At 35.5% G+C, this 23,783-nt stretch overlaps 4 protein-coding genes across 4 annotated transcripts; 3 read left to right on the top strand and 1 right to left on the bottom strand.

Annotated features, from left to right (window-relative positions):
- Positions 1-1,581: 1,581 nt before the first annotated feature.
- On the top strand, positions 1,582-7,547 carry LOC145631968 (alkaline/neutral invertase A, mitochondrial-like). The gene is made up of 6 exons (XM_081684210.1): positions 1,582-2,806; positions 3,542-3,707; positions 3,788-3,999; positions 4,719-5,212; positions 5,312-5,360; positions 6,912-7,547. The coding sequence occupies exons 1-6, from the start codon at positions 1,997-1,999 to the stop codon at positions 7,236-7,238; spliced, it is 2,058 nt and encodes a 685-aa protein (XP_081540336.1). The 5' UTR covers positions 1,582-1,996; the 3' UTR covers positions 7,239-7,547.
- Positions 7,548-10,266: 2,719 nt separating this feature from the next.
- On the top strand, positions 10,267-11,920 carry LOC145630504 (uncharacterized). Its single transcript, XM_081682766.1, has 5 exons — positions 10,267-10,419; positions 10,511-10,958; positions 11,035-11,103; positions 11,215-11,457; positions 11,646-11,920. The coding sequence occupies exons 3-5, from the start codon at positions 11,044-11,046 to the stop codon at positions 11,796-11,798; spliced, it is 456 nt and encodes a 151-aa protein (XP_081538892.1). The 5' UTR covers positions 10,267-10,419; positions 10,511-10,958; positions 11,035-11,043; the 3' UTR covers positions 11,799-11,920.
- Positions 11,921-15,493: 3,573 nt separating this feature from the next.
- On the bottom strand, positions 15,494-16,893 carry LOC145632648 (uncharacterized). Its single transcript, XM_081684996.1, has 2 exons — positions 16,645-16,893; positions 15,494-16,255 (listed from the first exon to the last, which is right to left on the bottom strand). The coding sequence occupies exons 1-2, from the start codon at positions 16,681-16,683 to the stop codon at positions 15,494-15,496; spliced, it is 801 nt and encodes a 266-aa protein (XP_081541122.1). The 5' UTR covers positions 16,684-16,893.
- Positions 16,894-17,099: 206 nt separating this feature from the next.
- On the top strand, positions 17,100-22,916 carry LOC145631969 (U11/U12 small nuclear ribonucleoprotein 35 kDa protein-like). The gene is made up of 8 exons (XM_081684211.1): positions 17,100-17,315; positions 17,421-17,518; positions 17,648-17,699; positions 19,191-19,261; positions 19,785-19,875; positions 20,796-20,871; positions 21,784-21,862; positions 22,254-22,916. Exons 1-8 carry the CDS (start codon positions 17,162-17,164, stop codon positions 22,620-22,622), a joined length of 990 nt encoding a protein of 329 aa, XP_081540337.1. The 5' UTR covers positions 17,100-17,161; the 3' UTR covers positions 22,623-22,916.
- Positions 22,917-23,783: the final 867 nt, after the last annotated feature.

Raw genomic sequence — 23,783 nt, forward strand, 5'->3', positions numbered from 1 at the left:
CCATAAGCAAAAGGTAAGGTGGCAAGTCGCCATTGCCAATCACCAAACCTACTACTTTGTACTCATTAATTTTTTTTGTCCGTTTTGTGTATGGTTGGCCACTTGGTGTGACTAGTTGTAAAATAACTTAACACTGATCAAGTAGCCCATATAACACTGACTGAATAACCCTTGTAATAGTAACCAAGTAACCCTTATGAGTAACCTCTCACTATGGTTGGCCACACTCAAAGTAACCCTTGTAACACCGACTGAAAACCCATTTAATATCTATCAAGTAACCCTAATAACATTGATCGAGTAATCCTCATTATGGCCACCCACATATAAGAATTTGTGATAGAATAGAAAAAGTGACAAAATGAAATACTTTTCTATTATGCTATTATTGCACTAATGGGGGATTTTTGCATATCAATGCATACTTTCAACCTTAAGTATATTTAGTTATACACTGGGTGTAATTATTAAATACTTGATATTATGAAAATACATATTGAGACAAGTCTAACAATACTAAAATGACTATATTTCTATTTACATAATTACATATAAATCACACTAAATGGTTGAAATGGATTGTGTGAATAATTTTAAATCTGCAAATGGTGCAATATTTTCTAGAACGATGAAAGATAAAAAAAAAAAAAAAATCACTTTCAGTTTGATCAGACACATTTATACGCTTAAATTTGACTATTAATATGAAAAATAAATACAAATATTAAAACTTAATAGTATGAAGAATTATATTAATACTAATTGTTAAAAAAGTTTATATGAGTAACTGGTCAAACTTAATACTCCGTAAAGAAATAATGCAAAAATCACAATGCGTCAAATATTTTAAAACATCGAAAATAAGAGTAAGTTCTATATTAGTGGAGAGATATGTAAAATAAAATATACTCCGTAAATAATTTCTCTCTTTAAATATATTACACTCTGAAGAAAAAAAAAAAATTTAGAAAAACAATGCAATTTTTTTAAAAAATCAATCAATTTGAAAAAACAATGTACTTAAAAAAAGCGTAGTTTTGAGAGTGAGGGACATCTTAAGTGGTTAGAGCTTCTCTCCCGATTTTAGGAGGTGACTCTCTAAACAAACAAACAAAAAATAAAAAAAAAAGGAGTTGATTTAGGAAAGTACGAGTCACTTGAGGGGTATCAATTAGAGTAATTGAGTAACTTGAGTAGAGTTCGATGAGATCGGATAGGTCAAATCTATTTCAAAATTAAGGGCCTCTTCTCTTACGTTGAAATTCAGTTCAGTTCAGTTCAGCTCAGTTCAATTCAGTTCAGTTCAGCTCAGCTCAATTCAGTTCACTTCATCTCAACTCCTAATTTCCTTCTCTTATAAAATATTCATTTCAGTTCATTTCAATTTAGTTTAGCTGAGTTCAATCAATGAGAACAGACCCTAAGTTATGTGTCTATATGAATCAAAATCTGAATTACTACATAAGTTTTTTCGAATCAGATCAGATCGGTAGGGTCAGACATTATCCGAGTTTTAAAAAAGCATCAACCACGTGCAAGGGCAAGAAGGTAAGAAACGTTACTTTGCAATAACTTTTGATATTTCCTCATTTGATATTTCAAACAAAAATAGATCCAATGTTCTTTCCCCCCACCAACACGCTTTTATTTAAACAAACAATTAAAAGTTGCATTTTTAGCAAGCTAACTTCATTCTTCATTTTCATTACTCAACAACAATTTCAGTTTCAAATCACAACCATCATTTCCAATTCTCTCCATTTTCCAGGTTAAATCATTTAATTAATCACTCAATCATACTTTCAATTTCATTATTCTAAATCTTTTTCTCTAATTTTGATTACTTTGTAAATATATATAATTAGGGTTTATTAATCTGTTTCTGTTGAATCATATTTTCAATTTCAACAGATTTATATACTATACTTGATTACTTGTTATTGTATTTAGATCAGATTGTATCTGATTGTTTGAATTTGAGTTTGAATTTGTTGGAATGAATAGTGGTGGTTTGATTGGGGTTTCTACTAGAGCTCTGATTAGTCGTAAGAGTAAGAATCCGATTAATTTAGGGTTTTCACGGAATGTTATAGTGATTGATGATATGTCGAGTTTACGAGGTTATAGGCCTAATTATAAGATCAGGAAGTATAGATATGATCATTGTACATTGAATGTTGTAGGTAGTAAATGTAAGAATGGCTCGAATCGGATGACTTTTTGTGATTCCGGTTCTAGTTGGAGTCATGCTAGGACTTTATTACGTTGTCGTCGTGGCAATGATAGGAGTAGGGGTGTTGCTATGGTGGTGAATGTAGCGTCGGATTATAGGAACAATTCGACTTCTTCATCATCATCATCATCATCATCATCATCGGTGTCTGAAGCTCGTGTTAATGAGAAGAGCTTTGAGAAGTATTACATTCAAGGTGGATTAAATGTGAATTTAGATGTGAATCCTTTCGTGATAGAGAGAATAGAAGATGATCTAGGTGTAGAAGAAAAGAAGGATAGTGTAGGTGTAAATAATAATGACATAGAAGAAATGAACGAGGTTGGAGCTTCCACTCTTAAGGGTAAGTTGTCGGAGATTGAGGAGGAGGCGTGGGAGCTTTTGAGGAGTTCCATTGTGAATTATTGTGGAAGTCCCGTAGGGACGGTGGCAGCAAATGATCCGAATGACAAGGAGCAGCTTAACTATGATCAAGTTTTTATTCGGGATTTTGTTCCTTCTGCACTTGCCTTTTTACTCAATGGGGAAGGAGACATTGTGAAGAATTTTCTGCTTCATACATTGCAATTGCAGGTAATCTCTTGTATCCTTTAGCTACAGTAGAAGCTGACATTGTCACTTCAGATTTGTGGTAGCTTGCTGCATATTTCATTGTTCTTTGTTGCTGTCTATGTAGTATTACTGTATATATGTATAGGTGAGTTGAGAATCTTGAGATTATGAAATTTAAAGCTTATTATACCCCTTGAATTTATATCATGTCATTCATGCCCCACTACCGAAGCAGCATAGAGGAAAATTTAGAAATTATACGTAGCAATTTAGGCAGCTGAGATTTTGATGTCAGTACCTCATGGGTTGCCTGTCTTCAGTTCTTCATTGCTTGGGGATCTTATATGCTATTACTGCTGATTTCTTGAAGGACGAAATACCCGAATATCAGTATATTAGCAAGGATGTCCGTTTTTTACTAGCATGAAACAAAATTAGTGAAAGATTCTTTTATCAATTGCATTCCTTTGTATTTGCTAAGAGACGACACAGTGAGATAGAGGAAGCATTTTTATGAAAGTTGTATCTTAGTTGAGAAATCTACAAAAGTACAAATGTTAAGTTTGTGATTGTAATATGAGGTAGTAGTTATAAAAAAACTCAATAAAAGTAATTTTAATCTGGCTGCTGACTTAGGACTTAGAAGGTATAATACCGGCTTTCCTGAAATAAGCTGGTATACATTATAATTGCTGTATTATAATGTTAAGCATATCTTAAGGCAATTATCTAAGTTTCCTCTTGCTTAATCCATAGAGCTGGGAGAAAACTGTTGATTGCTATTCTCCTGGACAAGGGTTGATGCCAGCAAGTTTTAAAGTTCAAACCGTGGCTCTTGATGGAAAAGAAGGAGCCTTTACAGAAGTTTTGGACCCGGATTTTGGTGAAGCAGCCATTGGACGTGTGGCCCCTGTTGATTCTGGTATTGTGTTCACCTAATTTTAGACTTGAAGATTTCATTAATCTTCTTGCACGATCCATAAAATGCTATTTGATGTGCAGGTTTGTGGTGGATTATCTTGTTGAGAGCTTATGGAAAGATTACTGGTGATTATTCACTACAAGAAAGGGTGGATGTTCAGACAGGGATTCGATTGATTGTCAACCTCTGCTTAACTAATGGATTTGATATGTTCCCTACACTTTTAGTCACTGATGGTTCCTGCATGATTGATAGGCGCATGGGTATACACGGTCATCCTCTTGAGATTCAAGTAAGTTTACTTCTATTTATTTTAGGCCTTATATTCGATATCTCATGCTGCACTCATTTGTTATATTCTTGTTTGTTGGTGTGCAATGATGTTCAAGGAAAATAGGTGATGTCATCCGTTCTGTATGTATATCCGTTGCCAGTCCTATTTAATTTCATTAATGCATTGTAGCTTACAATGGCTATAATCATGTACTCATGTTATGTCTGTTTTGGTCATACATACATCGATAAATGTTCCTGTATAGATGTCTAATTATGTGTTAATGTGGGTTTATAATGGTTTGGTACTCTGGTCTGCATCAATTGAATTCTGACACAATTAGTGGATGCTTCTAAACAGAATATTAAAGCGTTAATATTTGTTCTTTGCATGGTAGATCATTGTTTTGCTCTTTGCATGGGAGATTGTTTTAGTTCCCATTTCTGTTGTCTTGACTTTTGACAGTATTGGAGAACTTGGGATAGCTAACATTTTTTCCCCAGAAATTGGTGTCCTATTTATTAATTTTTTTTGGCATGCTATTTGAAACATACAATTTTGTTGTGGCTGTTCTAGTACAACCTCAGCTGAGATGCATTTGATTTTTGGTTTGTAGCTTTGGTGCCGGTTAGAGTTCAGTAGATGAATTACTTTTTCTGATGGGACTATGATATATGAGAATAAAAAGGGTTTTAACTTAATCTATGTCGTAATTGTAACTATCCGTAATCTTGCAGGCCTTATTCTACTCAGCTTTACGTTGCTCACGTGAGATGCTAATCGTCAGTGATGGTACCAAAAGTCTGATAGCAGCAATCAACAATAGATTAAGTGCACTGTCTTTTCATATTAGGGAATATTATTGGGTTGACATGAAGAAGCTCAATGAAATATATCGTTACAAAACAGAGGAATATTCTACTGATGCCATCAACAAATTTAATATCTATCCAGAACAGATACCTTCATGGCTGGCAGACTGGATTGCTGAGGAAGGTGGTTATTTCATTGGTAATCTGCAGCCCGCTCATATGGATTTTCGGTTTTTCACACTTGGGAATCTTTGGTCTATAATTTCATCTTTGGGTACTACCCAGCAAAATGAGAGTATACTTACCTTGATCGAATCAAAATGGGATGACCTTATCGCGGATATGCCTCTTAAAATATGTTATCCTGCTATGGAGTCTGAGGAATGGCGTATCATCACTGGCTGTGATCCAAAGAACACGTAAAGTCTAGTTTCTTCTGCATTTATTTTTTAATTTATAGCTGTTTACGGATTTGTTGATCTTGGTTGTTAGCCCTGATCCTCTTCATTTGCATGCAGTCCATGGTCATATCATAATGGTGGATCTTGGCCAACACTTTTGTGGCAGGTATGTATATTTTGATGTTCACTGCGATATCTTTCCTTTGAATCTAGTCATTAAAATGCAATATTCTTCTATTTACTAAGGTCTATTGTAATCATAGTCTCTGTTAGATGGTGTCTGGCTCTATTCCACCTCTTTTTTACTTCCCTTTGAATCTGTTTTTTCTTAGTTTCCAGTTATTCCTTCCACCTACTGTCAAAAGTGTCAAAGAATGGAAGGGGCTTTAACTCTTTTTTCTCCACTTATTCCCTCCCCCCTTCTCTCAATTTCTCTTTCATCATTGTTTTTTTCTGTGGAATTTCTTTGTATCAGTGCTAAGGCTCCAATACCAGTTTAACTGGGTAAGCGCATGACATATATTGGCTCTGTTCAGTCCCTGTGAGTTTATGGTATTTTCATGGGGCAGTTTTTTTGTTTTGGAGATAACTGATTCCCTGGTTACAGGCAGTGGGTACACATTTAGCATTAGTTATTCAGATGGGATGGTGGACTAGATGACTAGTATTAAAACCTGAAGTCATGTACTCTGGTAACTAGGCTTTGACCTTGTGCTTTACAGGGGGCACTAGACAAACACTAAAAAGTAACACCCATAAAATCCTAATGAGTTTTGCTAATTAAGATAAAGGCTATTGAAGTTTGTTAGCAAGGAACTTCTTAGCATCTGTTTCTTAGCAATGAATTAGCATATGTTTTGGTAGTCAGAATGTGGTGGATATAAGTTGCATTTTGTTAAATGTACATCGTTCTCTCCTACCTAACTAAACAAACCTAGTTTCAGAAATTGTTTTTTAACAATGGCAGCTGTTTTGTATTTTCATTTTGCTTTTTTTGATTGAAGCACCTTCATCTGTGGTCAGCATACATAAGAGTCGGTAGCTCTTCTTGCTCAAGCGAATTCAGTTTCATTTGGCTCTAGATGGAGATTCTATACTCTTTAGAGAAATCTTTTTTCACATCTTTGATTTCCTGCTATGAAAGTAGTTAGGCTTGGTTTTTTGTAAGTTCAAGATTTTTGGCATAAGCCAGCCTTGCTTTTGCTCGTATGGTGAGTGTTAAATTCATCCTCACTTCACATGAATATGGACTTTATTTGGTGAGAACGAGAAGAATTACTAGTAATTTTTTCATATTTATAATTGAATAAATAAGTCTTTCAATAAAGAAAATGAGTTTCTTTATATGATGAAACCTATAAAGCTTAGTCCAAATAATAGAACTAAGCCTAAACCCACTTATAAAAATATATGCTCAACAGCTCTGTTGTCAACAGAAATTTAGAGTACTTTGTGCAACCTTTGTAATTTGACTTTGGTGTCAAGTCTTTGTCAAGTGAGGGCCATAATAAACAGAGTTTTACGTGAGCATGGTTTTATCATCAGATCACCAAAGCAACTTAATATTTATCGATTGGAGAACTCAGTACTGCCCCTTACACTTCATCCCTTAAGCGACCTGTTAGCATGAACCGAGTTTCCCTCGCCACAACCACTGGCATCATGAATGCTTATAATTTGCTATATTATGTTGCTCTTAACTATGCTTGTTTTGCAGTTCACACTAGCTTGCATAAAGATGAGGAGGCCAGAGCTAGCTGAAAAAGCTATTACTTTGGCTGAGAAAAGGCTTTCAGTGGACAAATGGCCAGAGTATTATGATACTAAAAAGGGGCGGTTTATTGGTAAACAAGCACGCCTTCATCAAACTTGGACTGTTGCTGGGTATCTAACATCAAAGATGCTCCTAGAAAACCCTAATGCTGCTTCGGCCTTGACTTGTGATGAGGATTATGAGCTTCTTGAGATTTGTGTTTGTGCACTTAATAAAGGAGGCCGAAAGAAGTGCTCTCGTGGTGTCACTAGACATCAACATACGGTGTAGTTCTTGATATCGGTTGCCAAATCTCTGTTTCCGAAAAAGCAAATTATTAACGCAAGTTGGGATCTGTTTCTTCTGCAAATCTAGACAATATAGCGTCAGAGGAGTTGAGCTTTTATTACAACTCCTGATGGTATTAAGATTCTTGCTGATAATTGTTTCACTAACATGTAAACTTGTAGATTCTAGGATTGGATGAACTAGATGAAATATGACACATTTAGTGTTCAACATGTCCACTTTTCATGGACATGGTTATTTTACTAATTTTTTAAAAATATACTAGTATGTTGAAGTGAAGAAAATTCAATATTTGGTCTTGTATCTCAACATGGATATCATTGATTACAATTGTGGTATTGCTACATTATCCTATTTTCCGGTGATTTTTGCAGGTTCATGATGTCGTAAAGTTCCATTTTTAAAAATTAATATATTATATACAAATTATAAAAAAACTACAAATCCGTCAAGATTGATTCACTGTGTATACGAATGTGACTATTTGTATATACGTTGTATTAAGTCATTGTAAAAGTAAAAACAAAATTGAAATGACTATGAAACATCTTGAAGGGGAATATTAGTTTCAAAGAAGGAGCCTAGATTTATCATTTTGAATTTTGATAAACACAAGGGGTAAAATCAACATATTTTAGGGTGGATATTGGTAAAATCGTTAATATTAATAGCGATTTTAGGGAGTAACAACTTTACCTAAAATCTAGTCGTGTTAATCAGACGTTGTAAGCAATTGCTTGAAGACACAAATGGCAAGTTGAAGTGAATCACATCTACCAAGAAGCAAATCGCGTAGCTGATTGGCTAGCTAATCAAGGTATAAATCAGAGCAACAAGATTGAGTTGATTCAATTCCCTACTATAGCTTTAGGACGTATTGTGTATGATGATGTAGTAGGTGTGACTTTGCCACGGTTTATTCCTCCTTAAGTTTTTTATTCTTGTTTTATTTTGGGGCATGAGAAAATACATGTTAATATGCCATATAAACTTTGGGCGTTTATATGGGGGCATATTTGTCAAATCAGTCGGTTTACTAAGGCTATATTCGTTATCATTATTAAATTAAGATAACAGTGAACTAACGTCGTCAATTCAGCTGAATATCGTCCCGTTCCCCAAATTGTTTTTGACCTGTTTTCTCTGGAGTTGACCATTGTTGAGCTGAATGTAATTTGTGAGTGAAAAGTTGTAACTATGGGAGGGTTTGCCAGCGAACGAACATCAAGATCGGGGAGAAACAACACTGGTGTTGGCGCCGCCTTGGCTCTTCAATTCTGGGAGAACATATAGCAGCGCGGACATATTCTCGGCAGTGTTAAGGTATGCATTACTCGATTAGTCGAATGAACTGGTTTAATTTGGGGTGGAATTAGTCGATTGAACTCTTTTAACATGTATTTTCTCATTTAGCTAGCCGATTTATTGGTTATTCTGTTATTTAGGGTTATTACATTGCACTTATTAGAAAGATCATTGGTGGTTGTTATGTGATGTAGGGTTTTAAGATTGCACTTATTAAAATGGTATGGATTGAGTGGTGTTAGGATTCGGTTCTTTGATTGGGGTAGAACAGAAGCTATGACTTGGATGTTTTACTCAAAGAATTTCTTCAATTGCTCTGGAGTCAGTTGTGTTATGATTGTATGTAAATAAGGTCTTCTATGTTCAATTTGATAGTAGTAATTGTTATGAATTGAATTATGTAACCATAAACTATGGATTCGATATTGTTTGGATTAGTACATAGCATTATAGTAATTCAATTTGTGTGGGATGATGGTGTACAGTAATAGGTAGTACATTGCAGCTGTTGGCAAGACAGATGAAATCAGTAGGGAGTTTGAACCGGAAGCGCAAAATGTCCAGCAATGGAAATAAGTCTAAGGTAATGTATGGTAGAATTATTTATTAGTTGAGAGTGATTAATAAAATCATTTTTAATATGTCATAGAAGGCTGGTGTTGCACCTCCATTGAAGAAGCTGTCTCCGGAGTTATTCAAGGTAAAATCCGAACAAATATACACATTCTTAAATGACAAATTAAAACAACAAAGGGGCTTATGTATTGGAATGACTTAGGATGATTCGTTAAGCGTTGGTGGGGGTGTGAAAAGGAAAGGGGAGGTCTTGCTACGCCATGAGAAGGCTAGAGGCAGGGTAAGTGGATGATTTGCTCTTACTTAAGGTTAATGTGTTGATTTAGTTTTAATAATTATAAATTTTGTGGAATATTTCAGCCAGCGAATACAAGTTGTCGGATAGAGTCATTTGGAAAAATATGTCATACTTTCGATGACCAATGTAAGCAGTGGGTTGGGGAAATGGGGTTTGGTGGTCTTTTGAAAATTGGATCCTATTTGAATCTCCTTAGGCAGTTGTCCTATTGGCTTATGACTCGCATCGATCCTTTCAATTGTACGCTTACCTGCCGAGACGGTAGAGTATTTAGGCTTTCACAAAATCAGGTGCACCGGGTACTTGGAATTCCAAACGGTGGAATTCCTGTTCCCACTTACAAAACTTTGGGGAGTGATATGTTGAAGGAGCTAAAAGGGGTAATGGCTAGTTATGGTAAATCATGGAATACGAAGTCCATTAAAACTGGTAGAGAGTACGTATTTGAGGGTATTCTAGTTAATGGTGAACTCATTGCTCAGATGGAGGGAAAATGGGAAGAACATCAGGAGGATGAGTTCAAAACTTTGTTTTTATTGTTGTCGCTACAGATGTTGTTATGTCCTACTCAGTCATCCATCCAGACTGGCTGCGGATGTAGTTCCGGCATTAACTTGTGCTAGGAAAGCTGCTGAATATGATTGGTGTAGCCTTGTTCTCAAGAAGCTCATGGATAGTGTTACAATGTTTGCGAGGCGGTTTTATTCAACCAGATTTGCTAGTGGGTGTGGTGGTTGTCTTATATTTTTGGTGGTATGTGACGATTGTAATTGTTTAGTCCTTGGGTTTACTCCTTGGGTTTGTTATGAAGTGTGCTATTTAGACAAAGTGTGTTCTGTGTTACAGGTTATATATTTAGATCGACTAGATAGACATCCTGTGCAATGGGGCTATTACCCGAGATTGGAGGTTTGGAACATGGATGAGATATGTATAGTTGTTAGAGAAGATCGTATCCAGGGGGGAGACTTTGGTCAACTTGGGGTAAGTAAATGTTGTAGATGTTGTTGGTTTTGTTATATTGGTATTGCACTCTGTTTTCCATGTTTAATTTATCTTGGTCGTCATGTTGTAGATGTTGGATGTGGCTTATGGTGAAACACATCCTACCGAAGCACGGGACACAAATGGGCCACATGGGTCACAACAGGTTCATAGAACTGGGAGTGTGACTGTTTGCTATAGGGGTAAGGAAGTACGAAGAAAGACCCCTAGAAATAGGGAAAAAGGTATGAAGAAACCAACTGTTGATAAATCAAAGGAGTTAAGTTGTCAAGGGCTCGGTATCATGTGGAAGAAGTTCAATTTTCAATGCATAGACAGTACTTGTTGGATGAACAATGCAGATGTAACATCTTTTAGACTTGGGATGTTGAATAGGTATTTGAAATTTTAGTTAGATATTCCTGTTTATGTATTGTAAGATGTTAGGTAATTGCTTATGTTTTCGTTGAATAATCTTTGGTTTAATTAGGTGGATATCGGCTGAAGCTCTTTACAAACTGCAATCAATAACGTTTGGGGTAAGTATGGCATAATTATGCTGACTATATCCCTGTATCATTCCAAAACTAAGGTAAATTTGTCTTTATGCCATAGGTGTTGACGATGATGCATGGATTTGTTTTGCCGTGTGCTGGAGGTCCATCTATTTGTACTTCACTGGTGGTTAGTGTTATTTTGTCATTGGTTGCCACTTTATAGGTTTCTTTGCAGGTGTGTTGAGGTCCATCTATTTGTACTTACTAGATGAACAATGACAACTCATTAATGATACAGGGTGATGTGGTATTCTTTGCTGGTGGCATTGGTGCAGAATCTATGGCAAGAGCTTCCATTAATCGGTTGTTACGTAGTCAATGTTGTTCTTACTTGGCCATAATATCTGAGGTTCAAGCAGATTCAGTCTTGGACTCTCCTTTACTGTCATCCGTTTGTGTTGTGGCCAAATCTAGACACGTATCAGAAGTGTCTTTCATTCACGGTGATTCAAGCTCGCCAAACTTAAAGGTCATTAAGCGGGTAAGTAGTTGGGGAAAATTTGTTTTAATGTGTGAATTATTTTAGCAGTTTTATATAGGATGTTATTTCTGATCGCATTTTATGTACGAGTGTAGGAGATAATCTTAGTTCAGTAATAACCTTACTGGTTGGTTAGACACTGCTTTGGTTTTGTTTGATATGAACTGACTTCAAATTCCTAATTACAGGTCTTCAATGAGGATGTAGTGTACCATGAAATTGAGGTATTGTTTGGAAAAGGGCTATCGTTTCCTTACAACACGAGGAATGTGTTTATTAATAAGGATCTTAAGTGCATCAAATGCGCTGGAGACAGAGACAACAAAGTTTTACCAATTTGATGTTGGTGCATTACAAATAGAATTTGTAGGTTATTATGTGTTTTTAGAATTAGAGTGTTCAATACTATTGCGGGCTATGTAATAACGACCTCGTAAATGGGCTTCATGTGGGGCTTCGTGTTATCGTGGGCCTCAATATCCCAAATGGACTTCATAACACGTATTTGGTTTGGAAGAAAAAGGGACAACTTTATTGGGTCCCCCAAAATGATTGGATTAATGTCTTTTTAATGGGCTTTTAAAGTCCTAGACTTTAATTTGCATAGCCCAACAATAACAATATTGAAATACGATAGATTTCAGAATACTTAGAATTCTTAACATTATAGATCGTTCATGGGAAAACACGAACTAAGAAAAGTTTACAATCATTTTATACTTAGATCGTCATACTAAGAAATTACTATTACAATACATCAAATTACTATTACTATTACAATACATCTATGGCCCAACAATATTCATTGCTAAAAGAGCTACTCAATTTCATGGAAACGTGACTGGTAAAAGCAAGCATGGCATAACCACCCTCGGACTCCGTTTTTGAAACCCCATACACAGCATATGGCTTCAAAAACGCACATATATGTCGTGCCATATGAATGGACACTCTTGACTCGGTTAGGATAACCAAATGAGGCATATGCATTTCTATGGCAGACCTTAGTAATGGCAAGAACGTCTCCCTACCCATATCACGGCAATTCCACACCATATACCGTAACCCTTTTAGGCTACTCCCACTCCAGCACATTCCGTGTTCATTTGCCACAACTTTCACCTCAACCTCCATTTCTCTCCCATCTAAAATGGATGAGGAGATGATAGTACTACGCATGTATATATTAGTCACTAACAACGGATATTTTGTAGTGAAAAGTTTACAATCATTTCTGTAACTTGGTATTTTCAATTGATGATTCCCTGTAGACAAGTCACAACACTCGACAACTGTGGGTAAATCGGAAGGTGGATCAATTACATTGATTACAGACTTCGGTATCACATGTTGTAATTCACATCCTCCCTTACCACCTTGTGTAGAGATCACCCATTGGACAAAAAACTTCATGGCTTTTGGTAGTAAGGCCAAATCAGACAAGTCGGGCAAATGGAAAGGCCTCACCTTGTTTGTTTGAGTAATTATTACGAGGTCTCCTCCCAACCTCGCCTTACCCGCAATGACTTGAGCCACAGTGTAAGCATCAAGCCTTGAAACTGTTATTTTGCCGTCGGAGGACAGAACCGGGCTTTTGACCACCCCAAGTACACCTTTCCGGAGCAATTTGTGATTGGCAAGTTTTGGAATACATGGTTTGACAACTTTTAAACCCTTAGTTTTAACAAGATGTGAACATGAAAATAGTAAAAGGTCTCTCGTGGATCTTTTTGGGTTGTATGGCTTAACCAACCTTACAGGGATTGAAATATTTCTCTTTGCCATTGTTTTAGTTTAGGGTTACAAAGGAGGTGGAAGTGTGCAACAACCTATATATAGGAACATAAAGGAAGCACCCATTTTGGCGGGCTCATTTGGGTTTTGGGAGGGTAAATTGAATTAAATAAAAAAATTGGCGGGTAAGAAAAGCAACACATGAAAAGTCCATTGGCTACTTACCAAAATAGGCTAATAATGATTTAAGAGCTTTAGTATTGTATTCATAATGTTTCCTAACAAGACAGTACTGTATTTTTATATTGTACTCATAATGTAACCTACTAAGACTATATTCTCTCTTAAATAGTAATATATTATGTTCTCTTTAATTAAATCTGTCTACTAAGACAAACTGTTCTCCTAATTATATTGTTTTTTAGATTTTTTTATGTACTACTTTATATAAGTATATAGTTCGTTTTGAAAATTTAATGTTACTCAACTAGTGTTCATTTTTTTTTCAATTATGATTAAACATGAAACAACTGTCAACAGTAAAGGCTAAATTACTAATTACTAAAGGAATTATTTGATATAAACTACCATCAATGTAATTTCATGTTATGGTTCATCAAATTCAAAGTCCATTGGTTCATCAAATTCAAAGTCCATTGGTTCATCAAATTCAAAGCCTAATTAGATACAAAATCATACATAACATAACCATACATATTATAGATAATATTTGTCTGAAAGCGTGTAACCCTACAAGTTCATGCTGTCATCAAATGTACACAACACAAACCCTTCATTCATTGAACTTACTTGAGTACTAATACTATATAATAGTCATTAAACATCACAAACCATAGTTCGAAAAATGACACAAGAGACATACTAGAGTACTATTACAGAACTTCTAATAACTAATAAACGCCTTAAGCATCCTCAATCATGACACAACATTCACTTTGCTCATACCCTCCCCCTTGTCTTAAACCTGTAACAAATAACAAATTAATAGCATGGTCAGTGATACATGCAGTGTAATATGAAATTATTATTTAAATCAACGTGGACTGAGTGCAACCTGAACTGCATTGAATGTCCCCATAATACGGTTATCATTATCTTCATCGGCATCAATTAGCATGGTGGAATCCACCCTATTAGAATCCCAGAACACGACTGTTCCCCCAAGAATACCTCCACCCGCATCAAAGTGCCACGACAAAGTAGTGTCCATTTTAGATAGAATCCTCTCACAATTGATGGAAGTAGCTCCCACTTCCGTCACTATCATAATCATCGGGTTATGGGTAGCAACTATTTCTTTAAAGTGCTCAACAAAGGATGGACGGGTGATCCTACGACCGTTCCAAAGCACAACAGATGCTCCAATGTTGATTTCCCTCTTATTAGGTTCGACTTCCGGTCGTAATTTTACAGATTGGTACCGGCTCGTCAGGTTGTCTTCTATGAATTGATCCCTAAAAATCGAGTAACTGATCTCCGTCATAGGAGATCTCACCTATACAAACCAGGACATTTGCAGCAAAAACACATTAGGAACCATACAATATTTGACAGTTAATTATGACTTTAATTATACAAATTAGCAACACAAAATTTCAAAGTTTATCGGATTCCTTAAATGAATTCAGTGTGACTTTAATTAACATATGATTAATAATTATTATATGTATATAAAAAAATAATAAATTTTGACTATTATCTGATTAATAATTAATATATGTATTAAAAAGTTAATACAGTTTTACCTTAATTAATAAATGTATATTATTAATGTAAATATGTATTACATAAATGAATAAAGTTTGACTACAATTAATTTATGATTAATAATTAATATATGTATTAAATAAATGAATACAGTTTGATTTTAATGAAATTATGATTGATAATTAATCTATGTATTAAATAAATGAATACAGTTTCACTTTAATTAATTTCTGATTAATAATTAATATATGTATTAAATAAATGAATAAAGTTTGACTGTAATTAATTTATGATTTAATAATTAATATATGTAATTAATTTATGTATTAAATAAATAAACACAATTTGACTATAATTTATATATGATTATTAAAAAATAACATATGTATTAATTAAATAAACACAGTTTGACTATAAATTATATATGATTATTAAATAACATATGTATTAATTAAATTAATACAGTTGAACAAGAAATAATCAAAGTTTCATTGCATAACTTAAATTTCAATATAACAAAACGATTATTTATAGTACTGTAATATTCTAAGAACGGCGATTGCAATTCATATTGTCATTGTAAATTACATTGAAGATACAAAAGTATGAGAAAAGGAAACATGTTTGTGTAATAATTCCTAACATTGTTTGTGTAATAATTCTTCATTCGATATTCCTTCACTAGCTTTGCATCGGACGGTTTAGGAGTGTGGTTATGATGTTCTTTTTCAAGTTTCCTTATAACCCACAATCCATCAGAGTCAACCCCAGCATATAACATAGCACCGCATTCACATTTCTTCGAAGTCCTTTTCGCCCGCTGCATTACATCTTCTCCTATTTCCCCATTTACTGTACCACCTGTGCCACAAATTTCCATGGCCTTAGCCCTCTTCTTGGCCTCCCTCCTTGCCCTCATATCGGGTGGACCCCAACACTCGCACCTCCATGTTACCCCTCTCCTCTCCTTATCCTTCTTTGAAAAGTTAGATGCAACTCTTGTAACACCAAAACCTTTTTGCTCAGCATATTCTTTGTAGTAGCATTCTACATCTTCAAAGGTTTTAAAAACCATCCCAAGCTTAGGTGATTCAACAGAACAGTACATGCTAACTTGGTTTGTAGATACAATGGTCTCCACAGTTTCAATTGTCTTAATTGGAGACAATGCAGCTAGTCTCTGAGCAGGGGAAGGCACAGCCACTGTCATACAGTTCAGAGAGGGGACCTGTGCAGCAGACAATATAACCTCTCCCTCTTGAAACTCATTGGAGGATTCTCCAACTATATCAACCATTTCCCCACGATCTAAATCACAGTCCATATCCATACTCCGCTGTAACAAGTCAGTCAAACAACAAGTATCACATACAGTAAACCAGTCACATACTTCACATAAGCCACACTAATTTACCATCTTTCCTAAACCAACCTACATAACTCAACAATGTAAAACAGTCAAACAACTACTTGTAATTCCAATAACTTTAACACTAGGAAACACATTAGACAACCTAAATAACTCAACAAATAAAGAATTAAGATAAGATTGTCGTTTTTAAACATTATAATCACAAAACCATAACCTGAATAACTTCACAATAATCAAACCTAACAATTACCATCCCTGCATACTGGGCAATTTCCAGCCTTTGTCAACAATTCACATATTTCGCCCAATTGAAAATTAACAAGGGTTAGGGTTTACAAGCGTAATTAACATACCTGCACAGATGAAGAGAACAAATAGTTGGAGTACTCCATCCAGCACCAACTCAGCTAAGACGAATTGGGACTTCGAACATCGGATTCCCTAGCGAGGTCTCTCAATTTTGGTGGGAAATGGAGAAGTTCCAGATCGCGTTTTCGAACAATTAAACGGGGAAGACATAAATTGAGATTCGAAAATATAACACAACGACATTCGAGAAAACGACTATGCCTTTCCTAATGTCCCGGTTACCTGCAGTTAAGCCCCACGTAAGCAACAACTCATAAAAACATTAAAATATTGGCATATTAACATTCCGTGTTTATATGCTTTATTAACTGGGGGAAGCTCTTTGGGGCATAGCCCCTCGTGTGCACCAAAAAAACAGATCTAATCGTGTTAGCGGTTTCACTCTAATATATTCCAATTTTGCCAAATTGTCTTGAACTAGAAAAAAAAAAAAAAAAAGTTGCGCGACCAAGCAAAATCACTGAAAAACAGAAAAAAGCAAGCAGAGCAATACAGAGAGTGATGAGCGGAAGTAGAAGCAGCAGCAACAGCGTAAATGCAGTATTTTACGCACAAACATACCACCCCATTCAAGCCGGCAGCATCGATGGCACCGACATTCTTCCTCACGACAACGCTGTTTATCGAGCTCTTCTCTGCTCTTCCGCCGGCCTCTGTACTCCCTCTTATTCTCTCTCCTCTTTTCCTACTCTTTTTTGTCTTTATTTTTGACACCCATTTCACAATCCATTCATATAATTCTTTTTTGGGTAATTTGCAGATGACCCATTTGGTGATCCAAAAGCTACAGGTGACCCCTATTGCACTTTGTTTGTTGGTCATCTCTCTCGCTCCACAACTGAAGATACCCTTAACAAGGTGAGTTCATTGATATTTTTTTCATGAATTTTGATACCCTTTTAATTATATGGAGTGTATGTTGTTTTATAATTTAAAGGGGAAATAAAATTCTGATTGTGTTGTGGTGGATGGTTTTGTTTTTGACAGGCTATGAGCAGGTATGGTAGGGTGAAGAATCTTCGGATAGTGAGAGATATTGGTAAGATTACATTCGTTATTTTTCGGGTTTTTATGTTTGGTTTGTGGAATTTGTGTTATTGGGTACATGTATTATTGTAGAATAGTAGTGATTTTGTGTGGTAATGGTTATATTAAATTTGGGTTTTCCTAATTGTTCAATAAAGGGTTGTTTAATGGAGTAGACTGTTGAATGTAGCATGTAGTTGATGCAATTTGGTATGTTGATTTTATGATAAGCATGTGTAAGAGCTTTTATTTTGTGTTTCTGCTCTTAAACATGCAACACAATTTAGGATTAAAGATCGGGATTAGGGAATATGCAATGGAAGGGAATAAGTGGTGCTGGGAATAACTAAATAAAACTGAAGGAATTAAGAGAGTTATTATGGACTTATAGTGTATGGAATACATAGAGTGACAAAGACTAAAGAACCCTGCTTCGATTAGTTAGCTAAACAATTTTTTTCTTGGAATAATGAAGATTTCGCACTTAAGGATGCCTCCAAACATATTAGGATGGTACCAACTTATTGGCAATCTGTTTAGTTTCCTACTTTTAGCTGTGTATCAACTAGGTACATCTAGGAGAAAATTTAATATCAATTTCAAGCCATGAAGATCTACCTTTCCATGGGTGCACATGTGACATGTATTCATATTTTATAGCCATGGCATGATGGCAATATGGCATGCTTCTCCTATCTGTTCAATTGAAAGGGGATAAATATTTGGAGTGCTAATATTACAATTTTAGAATTTGAATGAGTGTATGTCATTTGGCTTAGGGGTTTGTTCAATTTGAAATTCACAGATCCTATCCTGACCTTTATGTGAATGGATTGTACAGAGTCTACATACTACTAAATTTCTGTTTATACTGGAAAGTGGAACCTTTATGAATTTGGAATAGGTACAGACTAATAAATCATTGCAAGGCCTATGAGTACCTGGACAGCGAGCTTAAGTTTGACACAAATAATTTTATGAAAATATTCTGTATCCATCTAGAAGTACTCTCACAGAGAACAGTCTGGATATGTATGCTAGAAGACAGGGATGTGATCAATGCTATAGCCAAGCTACCAAAGGAAACATTTGTCATCTGGGTCCAAGCTTTTGTCATTTGGTCTCCCTTGTTTCCCTAGGATGTCTTTGCAGTTAAATTCTTTTAATTGGGCCAAAAATTCAAGTATCTTGAAGTAGCTAAATGTGGTCCCTGCACACATTAGTGTAATTATATATGTTTGGTGGTTATGTTGAATATAGGCTCTTACCAAGCTAAGTTGATTTCGTAGAATCTGGAGATCTCCCAAAATTAGACTTTTGTAAGCTCGAATAATCTCTGTATTATTTGTTGTATTTGGAGTCTTTGAAATCTATTGAAGTTTTTTTATTATTGAGATTATATGAAATACACTCACTAGAGTAGCTTCCTCTGTCACATAATTTTAGAATTGAAATGACAATGTATTTTATAGCAAGTTGCTAACTTTATGCTGTATTGTTGCAGTTACAGGTGCATCGCGTGGTTATGCATTTGTTGAATATGAAACAGACAAGGAAATGAGGCGTGCATATGAGGTTGTGATTTGATTTCATGTACAGTCTATAGTTCTCTCTCTCTTTATTAAATCTTTCACCCTCTGGTACCCCAAATCATTTTGGGACCAAGGCTTTGTTGTTGTTGTTGCTATCACCCTCTGGTAACCAACCACTTTATCAACCTTGGACCCTTGTTTTGCTAGGGATAACTTTGCGTATATTTTAACCCCAAAATGAATAGGTCCATATTGAATTGCTGATGATGTTGAATAGCACAATCTAGTTGTTCACAATATTAGCAAACTCTGGATTTTGAAACTTGTCAGTCACAAACTCCAAAGCTTGCGATCGAGATTGGAGGGAAGGGTTATATATATATAGGATCGTAGGGATAGCTTATGGCCTATAGTTCGTGGTTCATTATCCTTGGAAGTCCCTTTGATATGGAGTAAAGTGGATGTATAGTAAGGAATGTAAAGTGCACGTTAAATTTTCTAGTTTACTTTTCCGTAAATTTCCAAAAAAATGTAGCTCTTATTTTTTTTTTTCCCTTTCCATGTAGGATGCACACCATTCTTTTATTGATGATTCTGAAATCATTGTTGATTACAACAGACAACAACTGATGCCTGGATGGATCCCAAGAAGGTTAGGTCAGTTTATTATCCTTCCTTTTCTTTTCAATACAGATGTAGGTATGTCTGTTAATTGATGAAGGAAATTTTGTGTCGTTTGACAAAATTCCTTAAATCAAACAATTTTTTTTTTCTAACTAAACCCTATTAAGAATTTATAAGTCTAGCTCCAAGTTGGGAATTGATCCACAAGGACTAAGGGATGTTGATATGAATCAAGTAGAACAAGTTGGGAAGCGTCAATTGCCAACTAAAAAACTTTAAAGTAAAAATAAGATAAACTAGTAAGATAAAGTATTAAGCATGGAGCTAAATCAAAATAATACAAGAAATCAAAGGAAATGATTAAGAGAAGTTATTATAGCTTGATTAAATCTTAAAATTTGATTACAAAGCTTCTTAAAGTATTCTAATGATATGTTTCTCTCTGTAATTAATCAAATCTCAAAGCGATCCCTATTACAAGAGGGCCTCGAGCCTTAAGTAGAGCCCCCAAAACCTAAAATTTGAAGTTCACCCGAACTAGATTGTAGGTTCAGCGAAACTTTTTAGAGCTTTATTTGGAACTAGTCTATTTGGGAGGCTGTGATATATGTGCAGGCAAACTTTTCTTAGTTCAGGACTTCAGGCGGACTTTTGCAAATCTCCTTTTCTAAATCTTTTTTTCTTCAATTTTGCTTCAAGTTTGATAAAATTCTCTCCAAATGCCGTATAGTCATTAGCAAATCATCTAGAACATGTTAGGAGATACATGAGAGCATAAGACAAAGGTTGGAGCCAACATAGGACCAGAGAGATCAGAAGAAGTAAAGGAACTAAATCATGTGAAAAACAAAGGAAAACAACTTTAATCACCCTAAAACTTCCTAATTCTGTAGCTTATGAGCAATGTAAATGACGCTCATCACTAATTTGACTTAGTTTCTATTCTGTTACAGGTGGAGGGCTTGGTGGTAAGAAAGAATCTGGGCAACTTCGTTTTGGCGGACGAGAAAGACCATTCCGTGCACCCCTGTATGCCCTTAAGTTTTTCTTTCAAATGAGAAAAAAGTGGAGAATATTGAATTTATATTCTTATGATTTGTGGATCTCTGCTTTCCCCTTCCAAATTCTTCTTTTTACAAATTGGACTGTGCAAATGTTGTTTGATGGGTTTATTTTTTTAATTTTTATTTTTACAGTGGACTCTTGATATGCTTTACTCCATATGCTTTTGTGCCTTTGACTGTCTGCCTGCTTTCTGTTATTTGGCCTCTGAAAATTAGTTAAGGGGAGCGTATTGATTTTATCATAGAAAAAACTCCAATTCTCGTCTCTAATTCTGTGGCTTTTGGGGGCCTGGGAAGAAGAGGGTGGAGTCAATAAAGGCAGTGGAGCACTAGCACAATTGTTGAAAGAGAATGTCATTACAAACAAAAGCCTAACTTCTTGGCCTTAATGATTTGCGTATCTTTTGGCTGTTGAAACATTATAGCTATTGTCTCTGACTCTCTGAGGATGAACAATGTTCAGCTCCATCTTTAATGTTAGTTTATCGAAACTTCTGAGGTAGTCTTCTGTTCTTCCTTTTGCACTTCCACATTATCTGAAGAATTTGAGGCCTCTGGTTTTTGGTCCAGTGAGTGAAATTCCCCATATAGATGTTTCGTATACCAGGTTATCAATGATAAAGTTGGTAGTGTAATGCTCACTTGTAAAGTTCTAGTTGAAGTCCTCCACAATTAAATGCTTGCTGATGTCCTGCTTTGATCTGTCAAGTGATTGGGATTTGTAGTAGTTTGCAAAACAATCTCTGACTGAATATTATTTGTATCTAAATGAGAGAAAGGAAACTGTGGCATTGTCTCATGTTTAAATTTTGAATGATGTGCATGCACGTAAGCTAATAAAATTTCTCATGTTTACTGATGTAATTTCTTGATGCAGACGACCTATACCCTATGATGATTTGAAAAGGCTTGGTATTCCACCTCCACCAGAAGGTAGATATATGTCACGTTACCAGGTACATGTTACAGTTTCCTCGTTGTCTATGATTATCCTTCTCAGCAACAACAAACAAATCCCTTATATTGTCTGGCAACCAGCAGGGTCTAGATATGGGGTAGACCATACTGTTAGATTTTATCTGTGGGAAGTGTGTATTGTCTGGGGGGAATACTGACCAGGGAGCAGTGGGTGATGACTGATGAGTATCTAAATTATGTCTGCCCTCATACAATCAATGAACTGAATGAAGCTAATTGTATACCATCTTCTGTCTAGCCTTTTACCTCTTTGCATTATTGTCTCTCTTACCATGTCTTTAGCCTTTCTTTTAGCTAGAGTTAATTATAGGGCTTACTCTGCGACTCTACATTGATTTTACTAATCTGATTGGCTTTACATATTGCCAGATTCCATCACCACCTCGGAGGAAAAGGAATTCTGAAGAGAGAGAAACATCACCATCACGATCACCATCACCATCACCATCTAAGAGGAAAAGGAAATATGAAGAGAAAGAAACATCGCCACCCAGAAGGATACGACATTCCGAAGATTGGGAAACATCATCAAGGAGAGAGAAGAACTCCAAACATTCGCAGACATCATTTAGGAGGGAAAGGGACTCTGAAGATAAGGAAGCATATTCTCCTAGGAGGAAAAGGAGCCCGGAAGAGAAGGAAAGCAGAAGGGATAAGCACTCACACAGGCACCAGAAGCATAGAAGACACTCCCATCATCGTGAAGAGAGATCTAGGAGTAGAGAAAAATTCATATGACAAAGTTAAGCTTTTGTTTATTAAACTTCATTTGGTATTAGTTAGAATTATTGTTTGTGTCGCGGTTGTGTATATATAAAGGGGCAACTCGGTTAAGGATTGGGTGCTGACTTGCTGCATCGAGAAATTAGTGAAGCAGAAGTAAAACTGGGACACAAACGAGTATTTAGAATACTAATCAAATTAAAAACAAATTCCCAAAGTATTATTATCCACATAGGATTAATTTTCTCCTTTAATTTGAAACTTTTTTGTTTTTTTTTGGTTGTTTAGAGAGTGACGGAGATGAATCGATCCTAGGATTCGAAATCAGAAGAAAAACTTAAACCACTTAAACTATCCCTCACTCTCATGTATTCAAATTAGGTTCTCGCATGTAAAATTGTACTAAGAATATTTGTTAGCTAATAGCCAGCTATTAATAGAATAAATGACCACCATTAGTTTGCCCAATCTGGAAGCCGGAAAAATACAAATGTGAAGAGTTGTATCCAACTCAAGGTCCAAAATAACTCCATAACCTGCATTTATTAAATATGCATATTATTGGTTGTGTATCCACCAGTCCACCACTATTTGAACAACTTTCCATATTAAAGCAGATCAGAAGTCTCACTGCCTCGAAATTATAAGCTTGTCTTTCCTGTCTGTCAATAAGGTTACCATTTCGGGATTACAGCACCTGTTCGAAAAATCAAACCTGACAATTAAGAAAAAGTGACAAGTTGGAGAACACAGCAGAGTTCAGACCTGCACATACCTATTGTTACACATACACAGCTCCCTTGACATAAGAATTAAGTGACAAAACAACTCAGAAAGACAGAAATATATACAATAAGATCCAGGCTAGGTTGGTCATAAAAGCGATCAAGTAATGTCGGAATGTGTTATCTTACAATGAATTATTACAGAAAAAAGGCAAAAGAGTTATGTACTATAAACCTGAAGGCGTCAGGGCAATAAGTTGGAACCATTTCTTGGCACCCTCATTATTTCCTTTTGACCCTAACATCAAAAATTATTTCCTTTTGACCCTAACATCAAAAATAATTTAAAACCCCCACCTGAAACAAAAACAAGAGAGTATAAAACCCCCACCCGGAACAAAATGAAGAAATATAGCTAAACACCGGGGAGGCAAAGATATACATCTAATAT

This window comes from Chenopodium album, chromosome 5, assembly GCF_948465745.1.
Source record: "Chenopodium album chromosome 5, dcCheAlbu1.1, whole genome shotgun sequence".
Lineage (NCBI taxonomy): Eukaryota > Viridiplantae > Streptophyta > Magnoliopsida > Caryophyllales > Amaranthaceae > Chenopodium > Chenopodium album.

Excerpts from the sequence above, each read along its gene's own strand:
- LOC145632648 (XM_081684996.1), bottom strand. The coding sequence starts at position 16,683 with ATGGAGTACTCCAACTATTTGTTCTCTTCATCTGTGCAG. Across the intron at positions 16,256-16,644 it reads TGTTCTCTTCATCTGTGCAG|CGGAGTATGGATATGGACTG; the intron begins GTATGTTAATTA and ends GACTTGTTACAG.
- LOC145631968 (XM_081684210.1), top strand. The coding sequence starts at position 1,997 with ATGAATAGTGGTGGTTTGATTGGGGTTTCTACTAGAGCTCTGATTAGT. Across the intron at positions 3,708-3,787 it reads TGTGGCCCCTGTTGATTCTG|GTTTGTGGTGGATTATCTTG; the intron begins GTATTGTGTTCA and ends TTTGATGTGCAG. Across the intron at positions 4,000-4,718 it reads GTCATCCTCTTGAGATTCAA|GCCTTATTCTACTCAGCTTT; the intron begins GTAAGTTTACTT and ends GTAATCTTGCAG.
- LOC145630504 (XM_081682766.1), top strand. The coding sequence starts at position 11,044 with ATGATGCATGGATTTGTTTTGCCGTGTGCTGGAGGTCCATCTATTTGT. Across the intron at positions 11,104-11,214 it reads CTATTTGTACTTCACTGGTG|GGTGATGTGGTATTCTTTGC; the intron begins GTTAGTGTTATT and ends TTAATGATACAG. Across the intron at positions 11,458-11,645 it reads ACTTAAAGGTCATTAAGCGG|GTCTTCAATGAGGATGTAGT; the intron begins GTAAGTAGTTGG and ends TCCTAATTACAG.
- LOC145631969 (XM_081684211.1), top strand. The coding sequence starts at position 17,162 with ATGAGCGGAAGTAGAAGCAGCAGCAACAGCGTAAATGCAGTATTTTAC. Across the intron at positions 17,700-19,190 it reads TCGGATAGTGAGAGATATTG|TTACAGGTGCATCGCGTGGT; the intron begins GTAAGATTACAT and ends GTATTGTTGCAG. Across the intron at positions 19,876-20,795 it reads ATGGATCCCAAGAAGGTTAG|GTGGAGGGCTTGGTGGTAAG; the intron begins GTCAGTTTATTA and ends ATTCTGTTACAG.